Source organism: Danio rerio, chromosome 5, assembly GCF_049306965.1.
Source record: "Danio rerio strain Tuebingen ecotype United States chromosome 5, GRCz12tu, whole genome shotgun sequence".
In the NCBI taxonomy this organism is placed as follows: Eukaryota; Metazoa; Chordata; class Actinopteri; order Cypriniformes; family Danionidae; genus Danio; species Danio rerio.
Window position 1 is genome coordinate 38,998,292 of NC_133180.1, and position 15,151 is coordinate 39,013,442.

At 37.8% G+C, this 15,151-nt stretch overlaps 1 protein-coding gene and 1 non-coding gene across 3 annotated transcripts; one reads left to right on the plus strand and one right to left on the minus strand.

Moving 5' to 3' along the window:
- The first annotated feature begins 2,577 nt into the window (after positions 1–2,577).
- si:ch211-284e13.5 lies at positions 2,578–7,786 on the plus strand. 2 transcript variants are annotated; one of them, NM_001326577.1, is made up of 3 exons: positions 2,578–3,255; positions 6,278–6,562; positions 6,677–7,236. In NM_001326577.1, exons 1-3 carry the CDS (start codon positions 2,700–2,702, stop codon positions 7,012–7,014), a joined length of 1,179 nt encoding a protein of 392 aa, NP_001313506.1. In that variant the 5' UTR covers positions 2,578–2,699; the 3' UTR covers positions 7,015–7,236. The 2 variants fall into 2 exon arrangements, with proteins under 2 accessions (NP_001313506.1, XP_021331994.1); XM_021476319.2 differs by having other exon boundaries at positions 2,592–3,255; positions 6,695–7,786.
- A 1,980-nt stretch (positions 7,787–9,766) lies between these two features.
- On the minus strand, positions 9,767–14,686 carry LOC110438659 (uncharacterized). Its single transcript, XR_011015546.2, has 4 exons — positions 12,833–14,686; positions 12,560–12,621; positions 12,288–12,386; positions 9,767–11,160 (listed from the first exon to the last, which is right to left on the minus strand). It is a non-coding gene; the product is annotated as an uncharacterized protein (transcript).
- Between the last annotated feature and the right edge of the window lie 465 nt (positions 14,687–15,151).

The window sequence follows — 15,151 nt, forward strand, 5'->3', positions numbered from 1 at the left end:
GCCCCCCTCCCCTCTGTCTGTACGTCTGTGAGGCTGGTAAACCCGCTAATGCCAGTTCATGCACACGGTGTACACACAGGAGATCTGAGACTGCGTTATTTTCGGTGGATTCGTGGATCGAGACAGCTCAGCATCCTCCAGGTTTAATTAACACATGTCGCGTGTAATCCCACATTATGGGTTTCTTTTAATTGGCAGTTTGTGATTTTGCATCTGGCAGGATGTAGGAGGAATGCACGGTCAAATCAATTCTGTAATTATTTTTCTTATGGTAAACATACACGACACTGTGTCTTTTTAACGTAGTGTTGTATTTTTTAATTATTAAATGCGGAATCCCCTTCTCTCCGGTCATTGGCAAGTCTCTTGCGCTATAGAGCATCCCTCATGGCGAGACGTTTGCGACCCCTGTTGGTTGTCTTTTGCATTATTTTTTTTTTTATGTGTGTGTGTGTGTCAAAAAATAAATTAACTTGATAACTTTCACCTGCACTACACATTAGATTAATTTGAATGCTTAATGAGACAAAAATGCTAAATTACTTATTAGAATTTGTTGAAATTCATGCAGTAAATGTGAAATTACCAGTCTAAACAACCCATTTACAGTTGCAGCTGGAAGGGCATCCGCTGCATAGAACATGTGCTGGATAGGTTGGCGACTTCAGATTAAAAAAGGGACTAAGCTGAAAAGAAAATGAATGAATAAATGAACAACCCATTTACAATTTGAACATAGCAAACATTTAATTTCATTTTAAAACCATTTGTATTTAGTGGATATACATGCTGTAAAAACCCAAAAAGTAACTCAAACTGTTTGAGGAAACCAATAGGAACAAATCATTTAAGTTCAAAAACTAATCCTAATGAGTGCTGTGAACTTAATCCACTTGAGTAAATAAAGCAATTTGAGCACAGTAAAACCTGACAAATGAAGAGAACTCAAACCAGCTGAGTACTGTAAAACCCAATAAGTTAAGGCAGCTCAAACCGTTTGAGGAAACCGATTGCTACAAACCATGTGAGTTAAAAAACTAATCTATATATGAGTACTGTGAACTTACTCCATTTAAGTTGAATGAGGTATTTAGTTAACTCAATACCTTTAACACTGAGTTCAAAACTCTTTTCAAATGAGATGAACTAACTTTCAGTGCATTTTGAGTTAACTGCACTCATTTCATTTAAAGAAGTGGACTGTTGGATCTTAAATTGTAGTAAAGACTAGTGTTTTTCAGCAAGATCACTGTGCATTTTTTTAAAATAAATCAATATTAAATATATATTTTCCAAAACATTGTTATTTTCTGAGTAGATCTTTTATAATAAAATAATGATTCATGATTAATTTCCACATTTGCCTTATGCATATGCATTGATAAATTATTGAAATATTGATTTTATTGTGTTAGATTACAGCTTGATTTTAAGTGGGCCTACACATTTTAAGATAATGGTTAGCTGACAAAAGTTTGAGAATGCCTGAATTATAAGAACATATTAAAGATGACAATGACATTAGTCAATTATTAGTTCACTGTATATGATGAAAGCATGTTTCGTGCGCGAACTTAAAAGTGGGAAGCGGTTATGAAGATGGTTGCACGTTGGGTTGGTGTGCAGGGGGAGTTTTCTGAAATACGGGAGACTCCTGGGAAAAACGAGAGTGTTGGCAGGTGTGGTTTGTGTGAATATTTTTAATTTTATGAGGTTCCTTTTACAGCATCAATGTTGTGATGTAATCACAATACATTCAGTTAAAAAGACTTCAGCATTCATTAATTTGATTAAGCATAATACGAGATGAAAGACAGTGTAAGCGCTAGTGCCGTCAGGATCAGCAGGCGAGCGCTGAAACTCTGGGGTAAAATAAACAGTCAATTTTAAAGACATGGTGGGGAGAAATGGGATTTAATGCAGTGCTTCTTGTCTGATCTGAGATAAACATAATATTGTATATCTATCAGGCAGTGAAGATCACTAATTTTTAAAGAAATCAGATCTTACAAGTCTTAAACATCTGTGTGCATATAGCCCATTGTCTGCAGCCATTTCTTTCAATAAAAATGCATGTCTTTCTGTACAAAATTAGTATCATTACACCCTTAAAAATATGTTGTTAGACATATATTACCTTGTTTAAAGATAAATATCATATTCATCATACATAAAACAAATGCAAACCCAGTTTATTTTGATGATTTTATGAAAATGTTTCAATTTCAGACACTTAAAAAGAAGAAATATATGCTCTTCTGTCAAATTATTTACATGTTAATTCCATCCTGATTTACAGTTTAGTTGCCTTTCAGCCAAATCCATTTAATGTTTTTCTCCTTTTTTTGGAGGAAAAAAGAAAGAATGAATGACCAAATAAAAGCGGACAACTGTGCTGTATCCTGGAGTTGTATTTATTATAGCCATCATAATTCTATTTAACAGTTTTATTGGCCATCTAAATGGTATTTTTAAAGAATTCTGTGTTGTGTTGTGTTTATTTCAGCCCTTTTGATATAAGTAGACTTGAGTAAAATTACACACAAATGTCGAGTCGCCTTAATAAGTGCAACCAAGGAAATGTTTTGGTTGGCCAACTACTAAACGTTCGACACTTCAGCGAGCGTTAGTGGTGCACACTGGCTCTCTTCTCAAGCAGTTAAAGTGCTGTCAAAAAGTAGTTTTAAGCGAAAAGGACAATGGAGGTAAACGGCGGTCCTGCGAACTCCACAGTGACTTCAGAGGTGTCATTGTCGTTTCAAGAGGAACTAACCGCGACCCTGCAAAACGCGCTCGGTGTGGCGGTGGAGATCGCCGTTGTGGAGATCACCAGACTGCTGGACAGAGCCCTCCGAGAGGTGCAGGGACAGATTCAGGAGGCTCTGCGGGACAACAGCGCGCTCAAGTTTAGACTGCAAACCGCTGAAACGCAACTCTCCTCAGTGTGCGGTGGCCTGGACCTGCAGACGCAGAGCCTCGAGGATTTCCCCGTCAGTAACAGCAGCAGCAGCGGCGGCGGTCAGCTGATGCCTCCTCCTCTCAGCAGAGCTCAGCGCGGCGGGCTCCAGGTCAGTGCTGTTAACATCCGGCAACAAACCCAGTCCAGTGTGAACTCGGAACAAGATTATTTGCTGTGTGAACCAAAGGACACCACTGTTTTCCAGCGAGTACCGATGTGCGGGAACCCACTCGCAGAATCGGCTTTAAACTCTGACTCACTAGGGGAAGCGACCCACTATCACCACGGGGCAAATGGTAAGGTGTTTGAGGTTTAAAGACGATTAAAATAACGTTACTTAAGTTTGTTCAGTCGCTTAAAATGGCCCACCCTCAGTGAAGTGAAACAGACTAAACCGATTTTATTGGCCAGCCTTGAGTTTAGATTGAGGTAAAGTTGGTTAAGATGTATTCATTCATTTGTTTATTCATTCATTTTTCTTTGGCTTAGTCCCTTTATTAATCTGCGGTCACCACAGCGGAATGAACCGCCAACTTATCCAGCATATGTTTTACACAGCGGGTGCCCTTCCAGCTGCAATCCATCACTGGGAAACACCCACACACCCATATTCACACTCATACACAAGAATAATTTAGCTTACCTAGAGAAAACCCACGCAAACAGATGCACAATCCAAACAGAAATGCCAACTGTTCCAGCCGGGACTCGAACCAATGACCTTCTTGCTGTAAGGTGACAGTGCTAAACACTGAGCCACCGTGTCGCTCAAGATTCACACATTCAGACTTTAATTTCTACTTTTAATTTTTAATATAATTTCAGAAAAGTGTTGTTTGCTAATTTTTTTAGCGAAATCATATTAGTGGCCAATAACTAGGTTACAACCTAGATATTATACAACATTGTTCACAGTAAAAAAAAAATAGTCATGAATAGTGGAACGTTCCTTCTGTACAGCGCATGCAAATATTGAAATCCAATCACAAATATGGCTAGTTTACTGCACATAGTTTGTGAAATAGTTTTTTATTTGTTAGCTTATTGTATAAAAATATACATGAAGAAGATAAAGGTTCCACTTAAAATATATATTTTAGCTTGCAGTTTATTTAAAATGAACAAAAAAAATCTATAGAGAAAAACAATATATCTATTGAGAAAGTTTTGAATTTCAGTGGTTAGGCCCCCAAATCACTAAGTGAGAGAGCATGTCAACTGAACGGATGTGCGAATATAAAAGCAACTTTACCTCAATCATGTTTACTCTTGCAAGCCCTGTCATGACTATGGTGTATTCTTAGTTTGAGTCTGAGAAATCATGTACAGGCAAACTAAAAATAATGCTTAGTTTCTTGCACACAGTGATCATTTTGCTTCATAAACCCCTAATAGATTATTTGGAGACGTGAGGAAGATTTTAATTCTCAAAAAGTGTGCAGCAGCAAACATGTAAGTTTGAGAAGAACTGAGCCAGGCTGTGGTGTGTAAGATGAGCCCACAGAGGACCAAGCAATGCAAAGCAATGCTGAAGAATAACTGAACATGTTAAGCACTCATTAAATATGTTAATTACCCATATGAAGCTATATCTGTGACAGGATTTCAGGAGAATGATTGATATTTTATCAAATGAATGGACCTGCTTAAGAATATATGTACATACTCAGAACAAGTTATGCACAGCTATGGGGAAATGAAATGACCACCTAACATGAGCTTTTAGTAAAGACTTCCTAAGATGGTCACAGGTACACAGAGGTGGGCAAGAAAATATGTATAAAAGCTGGACCATGGACATAGACACTTTAGATGGTCTAGGGGAGACTTCAGGTTCTCCTGAAGGGCTATTTTCTGACATCTCTGCTTTATTATGTTTTTACCCTTTAACGGCCTGCTCTACCAAATGGTTGACCATATTTTGACTGTTTTAAATAATGACCCTTAAAATGACTGTTTTAAATAATGGTTTACACACACAAACAAAAGACATCTAAGAACCATAATCCTGTTGCACTATTACACTTGTTATCTTGTTTTTTCTTTTTTTACAGTAAAAACAAAATCATGTTAAATGAGAATCTGAAATATTTCATGGCATACTTCAAAAAATAAAGATGATTTAGTATTCAAAAATGTTTTATTTTGATTGTGTTTTTAAATAAATTGGTTTTACACTTTATATTTATGGATTTTACATAGTATATATATTAATTCCAGTACTTTTACCATAAACCAACATATCTACCATTTGGTAGAGGCTGATATTTTGGAAAATTATGGGACATATTGAAAAAGAAATGCATCGAGTATGTTAACTAGCGGCATTAGGAGTTAAGTTCTTGGTGGGGCAGTAAAGTCTCGTTTCTAGTATGCAAACCTTCAGTCTGATTGTGGTTAATGAATGGAAGAGCCGGATAACTACGGCAGATGCAGAAAGGAATTTTGTTTTGTATGTGAGCAATTCCAGCGTTATGGATGTGACATTTGCAATAAAAACTCATTTCACAGAGAAAGTATAAGTCAACATTATATTGAACTTCTGTTGATATTTCGTAAAGCAACTCGCCACAGAGTTATGTGATCTGAAATATGTCAATCTGTAAACATCTTTTATATTTTGAATAAGGAAAATAGACATGCGTTATGAACGTGACCAAAAAGTCTGCAAGTTTACAGTGCACAACATACTAATTCTGTGAATTAAACTGCACAACCCAAAAGAAACACTGCTAATCAAAAGGATAAGAGTTTGCTTACTGTAGAACAAACTTGATTGATTTAATTTTAGTTGACATTTTTTTATTTATGAGGAAAAAGCATTGTTATGGATGTGACTGATGTGAAATGCCACTTATGCAACTTTGGTAAATCAAATATAATAGTTTTGAAACATTGACAGAGACAAATATGAGTATTTTTACAGTCCTGTAAAATATAAGCCTATGCAAAAAACTTAGAAAGGGTTTGACTGTTTTGGCGAAAACTTTTCATGGCAAAGTTGACATTTGCACGGAGTTGTTCATGTGTATGCATATTTTGTTGTTTTTGCCTCTCAGATTGCTGGCAACTGTTGACTTCTATTCATGACTAAATAATATTGTGTTCTGCCATAGAAATATTATTTCATATTCGGATGAACTTCCCGGTGACATCTCAAATGAAAGCACAAAGTCTGGAATTCTGAAGTTTCGTTGCATGCACTGAAAAAAAATAACTTTCTGAAGCGAAATAAGCTATAAACTTGTTTTCTGAGAATTTAAGTTGACTTAAGTTGATTTTTCTGAGCGCAGGATAAATGAGTGTTTCCCCTTTCAGACACCAAGAATGAGCAGCACGGTATGACCAAAGCTGACCTGTCATGTGCTGGAGAAGTTTCGCATGTGCTGAGTGATCCGTCGTCCCTTGAAGTGGCTATAAAGGTGGAGAAAGAGGAGAGTTATGGTGACCCAATCCCTGTGTCCATCTCTGTAGCAGAAGAGCCAAACTCAGACAGTCTTTCTCTGGCTCAATCGCGACTGCTGGAAGACTGGAGACCTGAGCAATTGCAATCAGAGAGCTGCCATACAAACATGCCTTGCCAGTCTGCCAACCACCCTGTTGGTGAGTATTGTACAAAACTCTATGCTTGAGAAGGCGATGATAGAAAGACGGGTCTATTTATTTAAAAGGCAGAAGTTACATGCAGTTTTCCCTTTTCTTTGCCTTTTAACCTAGATTTCCTGTCATTGTCAGGCTCGGGCCAGCAAATCCACTTTCCAAAGCTCAACAATCGCAAGAGGCCCGATCACTTTATGTTTCCCGGAGGCCGAGGACCGTACCATTGTATCATATGTGGACGAGACTTCAACCGCAAGCACCATCTGAAGATTCATCAGAGGATCCATACAGGAGAGAGGCCGTACACATGCTCCATCTGCAGCGCACGCTTCCGGCATGCTTTGACTCTTAAGCGTCACTTCCGCCTCCATACAGGAGAGAAACCTTATACTTGCGGTCAGTGTGGGAAAAAGTTTCGAAATGATGGTGGATTGCGGTCGCATCAGTGTTCATGACACCTACTGTATGAAAGCATTATTTATGGTAGTTTTGCGACATTAATGGGGTACATGCACATGGACTTTTAACTTCAGCCAGCCTCAGCGCTTCCGGTGAGCTTTCTTTCCATTATAAAAGTGCCATGTCTGTTTTCCTTAAAAATCAGTTATCTTCACTGCCTTTATAAAGTAGGTCTTAGACCGGACAAGGAGCGCTGCATTAAATCCCATTTTCCCCCGACATGTCTTTAAAACATGAAAGTTTATTTTACCCCATTATTTTCAATGGAGTTTCTGTGCTCTGTTGCTAATCCTGATGGCGCTAGTGGTTACACGGTCTTTCATCTAATTTATGCTTGAACAACTAAATGAATATTGGATGTATTGTAATTACATTACAACATCGATGCAGTAAAAGGTACCATGCTCATTTGAAAACATTTCAATTAAGCTTTCAATTAAGCTTTCAACGGAAGTTTATGATTGGCTGAAAAACACTAGCTGTGCATAGAGCCCAGTCAATATCAGGTCACCCCCAGGCATTGAAAGGTTAGGAGAAGCAAAGTTCACCCAAAAATGAATGAATCTTCTTGTTTTAGATTAGCTATGGTTTCGCTTTAAAGCACAATCTAAGCTATTTTTAATAATTACTGTTTCTGTTTTTCTGAAAATCAAGGTTAAAATTCTCATAAAGGAGTTGTTAATCTGTATAAATAATAAAACAACTTTTATTCATTTTGGGTGAACTAACCCTATGAATGTTCATGAATTAAAATCTGGAATAACTGGATGAGAAGCATTTGTCTGTTATACGTTTAATGCCTTTTCAAATATTTAGTGCCTGATGAAGGACTCAGCGATTTATTTTATTTATTTTTCTATTATTTTAATCCCTCATTTCTTTCACAAAAAAATTTCTTTATGATTTTAAATAGATTTTTCAGATTTTTAGACTCAAAGGGTATTAACCTATACAATGTGCTTAAGCATATAATTATATAATTACAGGATTTAAAAATGATTAAGAAAAAAACTTTCCCCTGAAGAACGGTTCTAGCTGTCATTTAAAGAATAAATGTAACAAGATCCATTTACAATTGCATATAAGACTTTTATAATAATAATAATAATAATAATAATAATAATAATAATAATAATAGTAATATCAATTAAACCATTTTAAAAAATTTAAGTAAAAGTAAACTCTTAAAGATTTTTTAAAAAGGGCACAGTTTTCAAGAAGATTAATTTCCCTATTATTTTGTGCTTTTTATTTCAACATGAACATACATTCAGAGGTTTATTCTATTTTATTGTGTTATATTGTTCATATAAATCACTAGTGGATTGGTTATATTTTTTTGCTTTTATTTGTATTGGGCTGCTGCATTTGGTAGACCGGTGCACTGGTGCCGCAGTGTTTTTTTTCTACTCATAGAGTGCAACATTTCTCCAGGTTCATCCCTGCTGGCTGGCATGTTGTTTGTGTTTCTATGGAAAAATCCACAAGGAAACTGTGGGAACCCAAAGGAGAGCATCGCATGTGTTAGAGTGAAACTGATTTTTATTCAAACAAATCGATGTAAACTACACACTCGAGTAAATTGATAAAATTGATTTATCGTCCAGCTCTAGCCTGATGGTAGTATCATAAACCTGGACAGTACTCTTATGTTTAAGACTTTAATATGAAAACTTTAAGACTGAATCAACATGCCAGAAATACTGGATCCTTTATTTTTTTTTCTAGTACCAAAAACTGTTAAAATCAAGTCAAAAAGTGTTAGAAGAGCTGTCTACTGGGGCTGTATATTTTCAAAAGGTATACATTTATAAATAAAGGGTCAATATTGCCACCTTAAAGGTACAAAATAGTACCTAAAAAAATCAAGTTTATCTCATGAAATTTTTAGTTACTAGTTTATACCTCTGAGGTACAATTACTGACCTTTTTAGGAATTTCTACTGCATTATATGGTTTGGTATGGCACAGGAGATTTTTTGCTGCGTTTCGTCCATACTACCTGGTACTTTTTTCTTAGGACCTCCTGGGTTGAGGTTTCAAGAAAGCCATACTGATACCTAAATGTGAGTTATATACATCAGGGGTGCCAAAGTTAGTTCCTGGAGTGCCGCAGCCCTGCACAGATTAGTTCCAATTTTGCATCAACACATTTACATGTAGGTTTCAAACAAGCCTAAAGGACTTAATTAGTTTGATCAGGTGAGTTTAATTAGGGTTTGACCTAAACTGTGCAGAGCAGCGGCCCGCCAGGAACTGACTTTGACACTTGTGATATACACATTGCTTATTGGTAACTAGTGAATTGTCACTATCAGCATAGTTGGATTTGACACAAAACCTGCTATATTTAAATAGTGAGCAGCAGCCACTGCTGTTTTGTTGGATTACACAACTAAAGAATTATTAAACCACCGGATGATAAATACACCACCAGATGTTCCTCTCATTGGTAGCAGTGTAGTGAATCCAGAAAGAGTTGTATGTAACAAACTTGAATGAAAATACTGGCGGGCCAGCTATATTGATAATCCCACCCCTTTTAAGTGGCACTGAACTGCAGTGGAAATGCAAACTGAACCGAACCTTATCTTACAGAGCAGTGGAAAATTGGCTTTGGGTATAAATGTGTGCCATTTGCAAAGGTACCACCCCAGTGAAAGCTCTTTGACCTTTATTTAGAAGCAGTTTACGCAAGCTTGTTTTGCCTAGTGCCCAAAACTACATTAACTGAAAATCAGTCTGATTATAAAATGATGTAGTTTTATTCAATAATCAGGGTGTGTTCACAGATTTAGGTTATATTAATGTTTGAAAGATTTCATCCAAACCCTCGTATGCACCAGGGACCAACTGGCAAAAAGGGGATTTGTGTCGTTGGACTTACTAATGGAAAAAATACACACATAAACCAAAACCAGGACATGCTATCACAAGATATGACCATAACAAGAACAGAAAGCTTAAGTATACCTTATGACTGTATGTCATAAAAGCTGTTTTGTGTTTTAAAAATGAATGCCAACCAAAAAGGGAACTAAATGTATAGTTATACTTTCAACCACATTCCAAACCATAAGTATGAACACACTTTTAGTTTTTCAATACCGTGACACCGACTGAACTTTATTCCTCCTCTGTCAGGTCAGCACAACATTAGTGCTGTTCAACCAAAGCGTAAGCAGTGGAAAAGTACTGCTTCACAACTTCGCCCTGTGACACAAAAACCTTGAAATGGAGACAATATTTATCTGTAACTTATGAAGAAATATGCCTCGAAAACGCACCGTCATAATGTTAAACAAAACACTACAAGATCAAGTAAAATCATAATAATATAAAAATGAGCATGGCAAAATGGCATTATGTTTCAGTTGGAAATTAAAAATGATAATTGGGATTTAATTAAAAAAAAAATTGAAATAAATTGACCTTCTCAGTGCTACACACATCGGATGCTTTATTTCTTGATGAATAGAAGGCTGTGTCTTTCTATATTGCTACACGACAATGTTGCAGTCATTTTAGGTAGAAAAACAGTAACCGGCTCCTAGTATGAGAAAGCGTATAGAAAGCTTTGCTAATAATATTGTACACAGAAGTCTGTAGTGTCACTTCTCCAGGACTGTTATCCAAGATTTCAGGATTTAATTCCTGCACAGCAGCTCAACTGACAGTTCTTGAGTTTTGTCATTTTTGAGTCCATTCCAATGATGAATCTAAATTCAAGATTCTGTTGACATAAATCTCTGCCTTTTTGCTCTCTGCTTTGCACAAGTTAGTGTCCAGTAAAGTGCTTTGTCTTTGCTACAGTCACCTTGCAAACAGATAAAACAGAACCGGTGATGGCATGATTTGCATCTTACATGCTTGCATCCATGGCCTTCATGCATAATCAGACTGTAACACTTGGGACAGGCTCTGAATATTGGACAACCAAACACTCTACTCGTTGGATCTGTCACCACGTCACAGGTCAGCAGTGTGGAGACCAGCGCACACAGCTTGTTGGTGCAGACGGCAGAAGTGCAGGGGTAAAGACAAGAACCACACAGGATGGAGCATCGTGGACATTGAAGCAGTTCATCATTAGATTGGCCATTCATGCGTGCAGGATTCAGCGCAGACAAACAAACAGGGCACTTTGGAAAAATGTAAGGTATGAGTTATTAAACAGCTGGAACTTTGTGATACTATAGATTTTGTTTTGCACAAAAGTGTGTGTGTGTGTGTGTGTGTGTGTGTGTGTGTGTGTGTGTGTGTGTGTGTGTGTGTGTGATATATACACTCACGGGACACTTTATTAGGTACACCTGTCCAACTGCTCGTTAATGCAAATTTCTAATCAGCCAATCACATGGCAGCAACTCATTGTAGACATGGTCAAGACGATCTGCCGCAGTTCAAACCGAGCATCAAAATGGGGAAGAAAGGTGATTTAAGTGAGTGAACTTGAACGTGGCGTGATTGTTGGTGCCAGACAGGCTGGTCTGAGTATTTCAGAAACTGCTGATCTACTGGCATTTTCACGCACAACCATCTCGACGGTTTAGAGAATTGTCCGAAAAAGAGAAAATATCCAGTGAGCGGCAGTTCTGTGGGCGTAACTGCCTTGTTGATGCCAGAGGTCAGAGGAGAATGGCCAGACTGGTTTCTGCTAATAGAAAGGCAACAGTAACTCAATACTCATATAACCACTCGTGGTGGTGGTGGTGTAATATTGTGGAGGATATTGTCTTGCCAGACTTTGGGCCCATTAGTACCAATTGAGCATTGTGTCAATGCCACAGCCTACCTGAGCATTGTTGCTGACCATGTTCATCCCTTTATGAGCACAGTGTACACATCTTCTGATGGCTACTTCCAGCAGGAGAACACAACATTTCATAAAGCTCGAATCATCTCAGACTGGCTGCTTGAACTTGACGATGAGTTCAAAGTCATGAGCTGACAAATTTTCAGCAATATGGACTAAAATCTCTGAGGAGTATTTCCAGTACCTTGTTGAATCTATGCCATGAAGGATTAAAGCAGTTCTGAAGACAAAAGGGGGTTCAACCTGCTAATAGTAAGATGTACCTAAAAAAAGTGGCCGGTGTGTGTGTGTGTTTGTGTATATATGTATGTCTTAAAGTGCTTTGTTTTACTTGCATTTCACATTAGTCTTACAATCTTTTTTTGATGTTCTACTAAAACAAATAATTCTTATTTATTTACTTTTAATTATCCCATTAATGGCAGTGAAATTAAGTTACAATGCAATGCTCACTGTTCTTGCTGGATCTGGATTTTGTCCATCATTCGGAGATGCAGAGGTGTTGACAGGGTTGTGCGGTACTAGTAGTGTTCGAATCATTAGAGAAGGCACCTTTATAGACCAAACAGAAAATACAATTACTCCACATTATCAAATCAGACTGTTTATGCCATTTTAAAGGAGCTTTTATAATATATTTACATTTACAATATATTCCATTGGAATGCTCTCAAGTTAAATGACTATTTAAACCTTAGAAGTCTTTAACATGAACGTTTTCTCACCATTAAACTTTTTCCATCCTGGCTGAGGACAGTAGTTGGATTGTTGTTCACCTGTGAATTTCCTACCGAACAATGATTGGCATTTATTGTTTTAGCTTTGCAAAATCTGAAACGTGCAATAAGCAACGAGTAGGCATGTTGTGGCGTATGTATCTCAGGACAAAGTGAAAGTGAAAGTCGTTTTGTATATGACTGTAAATATATTTATAAACCAAGTTGTTCACGATCAGTTTGAATCATTCTAAAGGTGATAGTAATAAACAGAACAAATACCAGCTCCCATTGTTGTTGTTCCTCCCGGGCACCACTGTATGACCGTCTCTCTTTGTGGTTCTTCCTTTTTTGTGTTTTTCTTGGTTCTTCTAGTAGTTCTCATTTGATCAGTTTGAGTAGGATTATTTATTAATCCTCACTGTAAACGTGTGCTGTGCTGCGTTGTTAAGCAGTTCTGTAAAGGAATGAAAGTGTGACTGCGTTAATCAACAGGGACAGCCCACAGTGCTGGAAAGTCCTGTGTTTACTCTAGAGGTTTGTGACATCATTATCTCTACATCTCCAGTTCTTTGAAACTCTTGAAGTCAATAAACACCTGTTACATTTAAAAGGATGTTAAGAATTAAAGAAATAGATCACTCAAAAACAAAAATGCATTCTCCCTCAAATGGTCTCAAACTTTAAAGGGTCACGAACCACCAAAACACATTTTTTGAGATGTTGACAGTCATATGTAAATGTCCCACTTTACTAAAAAGCGAAAATTGGTTGTTTTTGTGTTGTTTTAAGCAAGTTTGTTCTTCCTGGTCAAAAAGAGATTTTGAAGCTACATCACGCCGATGAGATCATTGTGTAAAATCCAGCGTGGAGACTGAGTCTGTAGCTGCTGGTACAAAGTGACATCATGTTCAGCATTAATTCATGAGAAAGACTTGGTTCGAACCAATCAGCGCGCTCTATTGTGAATAAGATGCAACTTCATTAATATGCATAATTAAGCTTTGTAGACTCCTTTTACCTGTTGCGGTGTTCAGAGAGACGCCACGTTGTGTCAATAGTGTCTGGATGCAGCCTTTATGATGCAAGCTGAGACTGCATCACTCAGCGATGCAATGTCAGACACAATGCACTCAAATGGAGCTAGTGACGTCACAGTGATGACGGGTGGGGTTAGGTGAGTCCATTAAAAAGCATTGGATGCAGTCCAGATTGCACTGCACCAGGTCTGCAGCCAGATCCCTCTCCGTTGTGTTGCCAACCGTATTTCAAACAAGTACTGTAGTAGAAGGATTGTTCGGAGACATGGGTCATCAGTGTTGCGTTTCTAAAAATGCTGCAGCGAAGGTTTTCTTTACATTTCCCCGCAATGGGAGCACAGTTGGTGTGTGGATCCAAGTAATTGTAGTACAGTGGTCTGCTAACACACTTCAAAAGTATGTTTATGAGGAATATTTTGTACCAGAGAGCCATTCTAATCTGGATGATCTAATCTTTAAAAAAAGACACAGTTCCAGTTAGCGTTGCTTGTCATGTCTATATGAATTTTGCAAATGTGTGATCAGCGTTCTTTATGTTTATTTAGATAGCAAAGTTAGTTAGGTGTCAGCAGTACTCTTTCAGTTTTTAAAGACACACCTTCAAAATGATTTAGTTACGTTTACAGTAATATTACTACAGTATTATGGACTGAAAGTCCTCCACTTCCACACAGCTCTCACATCCGCTGTAAATGCTGCTCTCCGAATCACTGTCTATCTCCACTGCGTCTGTGTTGCCAGTGTGCCAGCACTTTAATAAGTTTACACTGCGAAGGCAATTCATTTCGGCCGCTTGTATTCAAGATCTTGTCCTTTCGGTCATGACTATGATGAAAGTAGGAACGTATATTGACCGGTAAATTAAGAGCTTTGCCTTTCGACTTAGCTCCTTCTTTACCACAACGGACGGTACATAGACTGCATTACTGCTGCACAGATCCACCTGTCAATCTCACATTCCATCCTTCCCCCACTTGTGAACAAAAGTAGTAAGTTGTAAGTAATGTTTATTTATATAACGCATTTATTGTGTATGGCCAAAGCTCTTCACAATCATGAGGGGGGTCTCACTCCACCACCAGTGTCCAGCATCCTCTTGGATTGTCCGTAATACTGCGACGGCAGCCACAGGACAACAGCGCCAGTGCGCTCACCACACACCAGCTAATGGTGGAGCGAGAGACAATTCAATGGATGAGGATGATTGGGAGGTCATGATTGGTAAGAGCCGATCGAGGGAATTTGGCCAGGACACCAGAGTTACACCCCTATTCTTTACGAGAAGTGCCATGGGATTTTTAATGATCACAGAGAGTCAGGACCTTTGTGTCTCATGCGAAAGACGGTGCTCATTGTTTCTGGGTCCAAGCTGCTACTCATTTGAATTAAGAAAATATTTGTTTATGACCACTTTTTAGTCCTATCACACATTAAAGTGAATTTTATATAAAATCATGGTGTACACAACAGTCTCTGGGCTTGCTGCATCACAAATACCAAAATTTCAACAATTTATAAAAAATGTATCACTTTCTGGCCATCGGATATTAGGCATAGATAT